General features: G+C 33.4%; 1 protein-coding gene across 2 annotated transcripts; it reads right to left on the reverse strand.

Moving 5' to 3' along the window:
* Positions 1 to 2,405: 2,405 nt before the first annotated feature.
* Positions 2,406 to 8,379, reverse strand: LOC107271080 (eukaryotic translation initiation factor 2A). Of its 2 annotated transcripts, none has more exons than XM_015746676.2 (12): positions 8,254 to 8,379; positions 6,770 to 7,033; positions 6,511 to 6,610; positions 6,109 to 6,284; positions 5,952 to 6,040; positions 5,713 to 5,863; positions 5,335 to 5,505; positions 5,085 to 5,262; positions 4,850 to 5,013; positions 4,612 to 4,707; positions 3,952 to 4,163; positions 2,406 to 3,878 (listed from the first exon to the last, which is right to left on the reverse strand). In XM_015746676.2, the coding sequence occupies exons 1-12, from the start codon at positions 8,279 to 8,281 to the stop codon at positions 3,753 to 3,755; spliced, it is 1,755 nt and encodes a 584-aa protein (XP_015602162.1). In that variant the 5' UTR covers positions 8,282 to 8,379; the 3' UTR covers positions 2,406 to 3,752. The 2 variants fall into 2 exon arrangements, with proteins under 2 accessions (XP_015602162.1, XP_024944103.1); XM_025088335.1 differs by lacking the exon at positions 8,254 to 8,379 and adding an exon at positions 8,011 to 8,193.
* Positions 8,380 to 8,451: the final 72 nt, after the last annotated feature.

Here is an 8,451-nt window from a genome sequence, read left to right on the forward strand (position 1 = left end):
CACGCCGAAGGAAGATGCATAAGTTTCCTACTCAAGTAACACTAGCGCCATCAACTACTCGTTCGAGTATCGTCAGTTGATTTTAGCGCCACTTTCAGGCTTTGTTCGCAGTAAACTTCACTTACACATATTTTTAAACAATTCATTGTGATTCACTTATACTAGTAATTACTCCCTATGGAGATATAATTGGGCATCAGGAAAGAAGAAGAAGAAGAACAGTGATTCACTGTTTTTCTCATTTGTCCGGACTTCTTGACGTGATTTCCTTATGTGTTTTTTCCGCACATGACTGTTTTCTCATACACCTAACTGCATCATTTTTATTTTACTTTTGTCAAACAAATGATAATCATTCATATAAACTCACTCTTTCGATAAATCAGCATAAAATATAGAGACCGAGCATAAATTAGAGTTTTGAGCATTTTGAAAGAGGGGAGTAAAACCAAAATTAGGGGGGGGCGAGTCTGCCGCACATTAAATCAAATTCGAGTTGACTGCGCGTCAGTTTCAATGACTCTGCTTGTGCATATGCTAAGTACCGCCAATTATAAAAGAGATTGAACACTGTTATTTATAATTTTATCTATGCGTAAGAAACAATGTTACGATAGTAAAAGGCATTTAAAGTAGTTTATTAAAGCTTGTATCAAGATCCAAATTATTAGTTACAAGGTAGTAGCTGTATTTTAAATTGTATATTCAATATTGATGAATAATTACACGAAAATAGTTTTTTTTTCTTATGACTGTACATAGAACTGTAGCATGTTTCACTATTACAAAAAGTATTTGCATAATTCTCTGTGAAAAAGAGTTTCACTAATACGCATAAGGAAACAAATAGACCTAATATCACATAACACTTACATTACTGCGCTTGCTTCAAATAATAACCAATCGAAAAGTAAACATAGTTTACCTGAGCACCCCCCTCTAAACAGCTTTCAACCCATAATGCTATGCTCGGTCCCTTTATTTCTATACCTATGTAAGATTATATTCCGTAATTCAACCACAGTGTAGCCATTAAATTTCAGCCAATGACATCGATTGATTTTTGTCAGCAGTCGATATCAATCGATGCAATTGGCTGAAATTAAAGAATCACAACCGTGGTCAATTACGGAATATGCCCTAAATTAGTCATTTCTCGTCTAATTCCGCAAGGCGTCATATGTACTGTAACGTGACAAATCTATCAACATCTCAGTACTCCTGTACTGAGAGCGCACTCGTTACAAGTAAACAGTAAGGACGCGCGGCTAGTGTTAACAATAGCCGATAGATGAAAAACAGCTCCCGAAAGTAAATCCGCGGAATATAATAGAAAAATAATCCGATAGAGGATTAACGCTTCTCGCTAATCAATCTAGGATTTTATTTAGTTACGTAACGTGTTTCAAATCAATTTAGATATTCAAAACTTCAGAATTCGAAATGTACAGCAACGTGAGTAACAATAAATTGAGCGTGATTTAAATCCGAAAGGGTAACGCAGATTAAAATCAATATAAAGCGTTAGAGCTCGATTTATGCCCTCTAGGATAGAGCATATCAATTACATAAAATCATCGTTCATAATTTTGTCAGAGGCTACGGCATACTAGCGCTCGCTATTCCACCTAGCCTGTCTTGTAGAGAAGTATTGTCAAATTTATGAGGAGAGCACTACGATCTACCTCAGACACTTTAGTTGACGCCATATTGATTTTGATCTGTTATCCTCGCCGTGATTAGTCAATTCGTACGGAGTGCCATAGCCAATAGATAGGCAGAGCGCCTCTAGGGCTACCGAACTAAACAGGCGAATTCTCTGTTCCTCAATGACAGGTCAGAAAGAAATAGGAATAAACAAATATAGGCCGTTTCCCTGACAATCCTTTCCTACTATACCGACGTTTATATTAGAGACTATTGTAATTGACGCACATTGAAAACTGTTGCATCTGTCACCGATAATTTAATAAATTTTTATTATTTTATTTTACCATTTAATCCTGTGTCGCCTAAGTTCTTAAAGGCGCCAGCCCTGAACACTTACCAACATTCCATTTTGTATACTCATAAGGAGTGTACGAAATTGAACTATCGACAAACGTTACAGTGCACACAAGAACGTAGCCATCGACACCCATATCGTAATACATTGATGAACCATTGCACATTACACACTTGAAAATCTTTTCCCACCACTTATTATCATGACCTTCCTCATAATCCCTTTCGATGATACAATTTTTTATTTATTTGTCTTCATTAATGGAATCTTGTGGATTCGTCTATTCCGGATTATTTCCCATTTCTTTACTATTACTGATTGTTGAGACTATGATCATTGAACATTATTACATTTTCGTTTCATACGTTAGGTACGCAGCTGTAAGGTTTGGTAACAATAATGAGTCTTAATAATTTATTTCCACACACTTCATTGAACTGTACATAACATTTTAGGTATTTCAGCTGTCTTAAAGTAATAGTTCACGTTGAAATAAGTTTGTGTCGTATCGATGAGCTTTTTTAGGCATTCTTTTTAATTGCTTTTCCTTTCTTTCAAAGAGGTAGGGCTACATTTTCGATACGATGTTCTGAATTATTTTCGCCGAAATTCGTATTTGTAGATAAAACGGGACGACACTTTTATCAATACTGAAAGGAACAATAGAACATCACTAAGATAAAACTTGTTTCCTTTCAAAATAGTAGTTTCGTCATGTTGGGTATGATGCTACATCAGATAGATGAGAAAATCTGACGCTTGAAATTTACACTTATAATTTTAAGGATATTATTTATTGACAGCGACTAAGCTCTGTTTATCATATACGTACACTGACGACTCATCGATTGAATGGCTAACTTAATTTAAAAAATTAGAGACAATAAAGTGTATAAAAAATTACTTTCACTTCTAGAACATATATCTTCTGTCATTTGAAATGTTTAGCAAACAATGTTAGGTCTTAATAAAAAGGGTTTTCACGATTTAATGTTTTAACTTACTGTGTAAAGTGTGAAAATTATATCCATATTATTCCAGTGATTCTAATAAAATTTCTAATACGTTATTAGAGAGACAATATCTCTTATTTAAGAAATTAAATGTTAATGTACTTTCTATCCCGTCAAGGTCAAAAATCAATCGCCTATTGCGTATAAATACGACTTATGTGACGTGCTAGATGTATATATACATATGTATCTTAGGTATAGTCTAAGTGTATATTGTATGATCGATACATTCACCGTATACATTTAGACATGTAAGTCAAGATTTCGACAAAAATTCAGTTTTAGGAGAAGTGAGCAATAAGGCAATAAAAATTAAAAGAATTGAACGTCCTCTCCCATCAACCGAAGTCGTCCGAGCATTGCGGATAGGACAGGAAATAATTAATTTCTTGTTTAGTTAACTTCATATTCTCACAAGAGAAAAGTGTTAGAAATTATTCTTCTATTCGTCATAGCACCCATTTTTAACGAACGCGTTGCGTTCTTCGTAATTGCAGTTCGATTTTCAAACCGATATTGAAAGTCGCTAAATTTTACAAAATACGAAAAATCTTCAAATAATTGGCTCCAACGTATAAAACTCATTGAAATTTGAACATCGTATTCTTCAATATTTTCATTCAATTTTTAAATTCGATTGAGCTACCACAAGATGGAGCGTTTTCGCAATTCAGATTCGTCCAGCAAGTCGGGAAGTCCACATGGTTCTTCTTCTCAACTTTCTACTCATTCCATCACAAAACTAAATTTTGCAATTCTTTCGTCAATTCGGCTTCTTTTTTAATCTTGTCCAGTTGATTTATTTCTAATTGCTTGCCAGATGACTGTAATTCTTTGAGCTTTGCTATTTGCTCCAATTTCTGTTGATTAAAAACAAAACGTTTCTTATCTTAAGTTTCTATAACACGATAATCAAGAAGCTAAAATACTTACGCTTTTTATTTTTTTAATTTTCTTATCTTTCTCCGGATCGCCAGTTAAGTCTAGATTAGTCGTGGCAGTAGTGTTTGGAGATTTAGTGGGTGTCGGGCTGACTTGACCATTGGGTGTACTTGAGTTTTGTGAAGTAACTCCTTCCGATTCTTTCTTAGCCTTTTTTGCTTCGCGTTTCTTTTTGGACTTCAGCGCCGCTTTCGATGGATTCGCTGTATATTTATAAAATGTAACGATGATATGGAACTAACTTTTAGATTACAAAAAGCCTTTATATTGGCATCTATTCTTTTCTAAAATTAATGTCTATTATACAGGGTTATTCATGGTAAGCGCGTCAACTGAAGTTGGACGCGTTTGAACAATTTTGTTAATTGAGGCAGTGTGGCCTTGTTAAACAAATGAAAGAATGTGAAATTCATGATCTTAGAATTGTTATGACTTTAAATTTCATTTCTTTAATGATGCCACCCTGCTCTGATTCATGAAACCACCCACTCAGTGCCAATTTCAGTTGATACGTTTGCTTATTGTTTTTTGAGATTACAGAATTCTTAGTACATTTTTTTATTGCTTCTAAAAAATAAAAAATAACTCAAAACAAAAGTAATAAAATTTTTCTTGATAAAAACTTGATTAATTATTTAATTTTCTACTTACTGTCTGATGATTTTGATCCATAGTCTTCATCATCGTGTAATTTGAAAGTAATGGTTTGTCCTCGCGCCGAAGGTGGGCGGTACGCTTGCTTTGATGCTAAAACATATGTGTCATTATAATACCAGAACTTTGCTAAAAGAGCTATAGATTTAGAATACACCTAAAGTCACTTTTTGCATAATTTAAAATACTGCACTAACTTTTTGTGAAATTCTAAAAATTAATATAACTAAATTACCCTGTGGTTGACTAGGCGCTATACCCTCTACAGCTTTGTAACTGATGGCTTTCTCGGGAAATGTATTTGCTGGGTAAGTCTGCCATTGCACTTCCCACAATTCTTCTTGCTTATTCCACGGTCTCTCATACAGTAAAGTTCCAGTATAATGCCAGATTTTGAAACTAGTCGACAATAAAAATTGACATACTACGTGCGAAATGAGATTTCAATAATAAATAATACAATGTCTTACCCGTTACCCACTCGAAGTCTGGGTGCTGTTGTGGCAGTGAGAAAATGTTCACCGTCCGGTGACCACTGAAGTAACGTGGTGTCCGGTGCTTCCGTCTTTGCGATAATCTTTCTATTTACTGTATCCCACAATTCGACGGAACCACCGCTCAAGTTTCCAAACCCGGTCAAAAGAAGAAGTGCACAATTGACTTAAGGAATGATAAGTTCGAAATTATTTAACTAATTAATAGAAGTATAAAAAAGGATATTGTTCCCTTGTGGATTGTAATAAATGCTGTTTCGATGCTTTGCTCCGAATTCGAAGATCGGTTCACATTTAAGATTAAACAGCGTTGCTTTGGACGGCATCAGACCATATATTACGCAAAATTCAGTTTGCTTCGGTGACCATTCGACGGCATGAATAGGACCTTCTTTACCTAAAATAATAGTTGTAAAAAAATCTTGACAATATATTCTAACAGTTAATTATAAATGCAATCTCATTTTATTGTTCCGAGTGTCCACATGTGAATTTCTTATGTTGTCAAAGCACTTGTTTGTTTTTGCTCGTTTTTCGTAGAGAAAGCAGGGAAAATATATAAGCATTTCCATACAATCCTTTAGTGAATATATAGTTTACTTACTAAGCATAACCATAGCAGTCTCGCCCTTCGTTCCAAGATAATGCAGAGTTTGTTTGCCATAGTAGGAAGCACCAGTTTTGTCCACTTCAGTGCTGGTCATAAGAAGGACACTGGTTCCTCGTTGATTCCAATAGATGTCCACTCGATCGGCCTGAAATATAAAGAAGAAACTATACTAAGGACATTGCGCTTGACAAAATGTTGATCTTCATTAAATAAAGTTATAAACATAAAATTACTTGGAAGAAACTTTTGTTCGCCAGAGATTGAGTTGATTCAAATTTAGGATACTGGAAAAGTCTTCCAAAGGAAGGTTGGCCGGATTTCCCTAAAATTGAATTCGAATCGCGTATTAAGATTTAGGAAAATATATAATTTAGTAAGATGATTCCGTACCTGGCATATAACATAAAATATGGTATGGCGCAGGGTTTGGTGAAATGCTAAACTTTGCAACTTTCGCCACGTGTATCTTGTGGACGATCTTATCAAAATTGGCATCCTCGTAAAAGACTACATCACTGTTTATTAGCATACCGCAAATTTTCTCATCATTTGACCATTGGGGCTCCCTGAAGAAAAATTAAGTCAGCAATTAGATGTTATTGTTTTAATTTATAATAAAATTATTATTAGCATATATGTATACTCGCTCGAACGTTTTGTCTACTCATTTGCACTTTGGCTGATTATTTTAAATGTACATATATGTGGTACGAATGTTAGTAGTACTACGCATTCACTAGTCTTGAGATAGGCAGACAATCGAGCATAATGTTGAAAAATTTCAACCATTACCAGTCTGTTTGTTTCTTGTGGATGAAACTTTTGACAAGTTCACCATTCTCTGATTTCCATATATGCAGGTTCGGGCTGCCTTGAGGATTAGCTGGAGTTGCTAAAATAATATATATATAAGAATTTTAGCATGTAACAAAGACACCTGAGAAGGTATTTAAAAGTCATGTAAAATATAATCATACAAAAATAAGAAAAAATTAAATAATATTAAAGTCTATATGTAATTATGGAATATCTTAATTATTATACATATTACCAATGAATTGTTCCCAGGTAATAAGATAATTGCCAAGTTTAGAGAATTGGAAAGACCAAATCTTTGGCCTTTTAATTTCAGCAATGATCTTCCAGGTCTCACATAGGATTATTTTTAAGACTTGACCATTGCACCAGGCGAAGTACCTTCCTTCAGGACTAAACTGCATAGCCTTACATGATTTGCTATCATCTTTGGGAAAGGCGGCAACCGACTCGTAAGTCGGTGGTCCCTGACTCAAGCTGATACCAGTGGATCCTCGTACTAAAATTTTGTTACAGAGATTATACACTCGGTCCACGAGTTCAATGTTTTTTTAACGTATCAAAAACAATAAAGTCTCTAAGAAACCACATATATCTTTGCATGATTTTTGTTACAAAATATGCATATACATGTTTTTAACTTAAAAATATATTTATTATTTTAGCATACGATTTCCATGTGATTGAAATTTTAGCATTGTGATTCCATATGAAAATCATATAAATAGCAAAGAATAATATGTTTACTTGATCAACATACATTAAATGTAAGTAATTTATTATTATTTTCATAGCTGAATCAGCTGTACAAAATATCAGTAGTCTTTACTTTTCCTATTGCATTTTGTATTAGGTAGTTTCCTATAAATGTCTACATATTATTCATCTATAAAAAAACGATAATCACTATATTCAAATTAAATAATGCCTTATATAATTTGATATAAAATATGTGAAAACTGTAACGATATTAAGAACATAACAAACAACATTAATGCTTACGATAATAAAATAATAGTCTTGAGATTCAGTATTTGTAGTTCATAGATACATAACCTCACAAATATAAAAGCAAAAATATATAAATCATAACAAAGTAAGAATAGTACCAATATTATTTTTTTTATCAAGTTCTACCTAAGAACTAAAAATACTATTTCAAACATTTGAATCATTAAAAAAAAAGTGTTCCTTTCTCAATAAAACTTATCAAAGTAATTTTTTATGTATTAAATGTAGTTGTCAATGCAGACATATTATACCAATGGTAAATTTTAAAGGTCAATTTTACTTTGATAATTGCATGATAAGATGTCGATATTTTTTTATTAAAATACTCTTTGGTCGTAATATAGGTTAGTTTGCCACGCCGACAAGAATGAATGATTTTCATACTTTACGACTGTTCTTATAAACTGAAAAACAAGGAACAAAGAATTATGATTGCAAAGTAAATGTCAGTATCGAGATATTTACAGGTTTTCAAAATTTGAAATACTGGCAGTAGCTGTATAGGAATAACAATTTTCCGGCATGATGACATACGTATGACACATTTTTGCTTGGAAAAATATAGAATAAATTTGAAATATTTTTTTTCTCATCACATAGTAATCGTTGGAACCTTCAAAACCGGTTTTCCTTGGGTAAAAAAGCTTAAACAGTTGCGATAGTAAAATTAAAACACAATTGTAGTAGAAACGATGAGAAATCACATACCAGCAACACAGGGGACGGTTGACGCCATTTTACCTGCGTAACCATGTGCTGTCACATATCGATTCGAATTGTTTGATCAACGAGTGTTAATACACGAGAAAACTCGATATTGTGGCGGAAACATTTAAACATATCGATTCAACTAAGAAAGACAATTGTAAGATACGTGGAACATTTTTAATTTCAGCTGTCACGGTA

The sequence above is a fragment of the Cephus cinctus genome, unplaced genomic scaffold, assembly GCF_000341935.2.
Source record: "Cephus cinctus unplaced genomic scaffold, Ccin1 Ccin1_scaffold0885, whole genome shotgun sequence".
In the NCBI taxonomy this organism is placed as follows: Eukaryota; Metazoa; Arthropoda; class Insecta; order Hymenoptera; family Cephidae; genus Cephus; species Cephus cinctus.

What these genes read in the sequence shown, in the direction of transcription:
- LOC107271080 (XM_025088335.1), bottom strand. Translation starts at nt 8,077, where the DNA reads ATGTCATCATGCCGGAAAATTGTTATTCCTATACAGCTACTGCCAGTA. An exon ending in CGAACAAAAGTTTCTTCCAA is followed by an intron (nt 5,864 to 5,951) that starts GTAATTTTATGT and finishes TTTATATTTCAG; the next exon opens with GCCGATCGAGTGGACATCTA. An exon ending in GACTGCTATGGTTATGCTTA is followed by an intron (nt 5,506 to 5,712) that starts GTAAGTAAACTA and finishes CTATTATTTTAG; the next exon opens with GTAAAGAAGGTCCTATTCAT.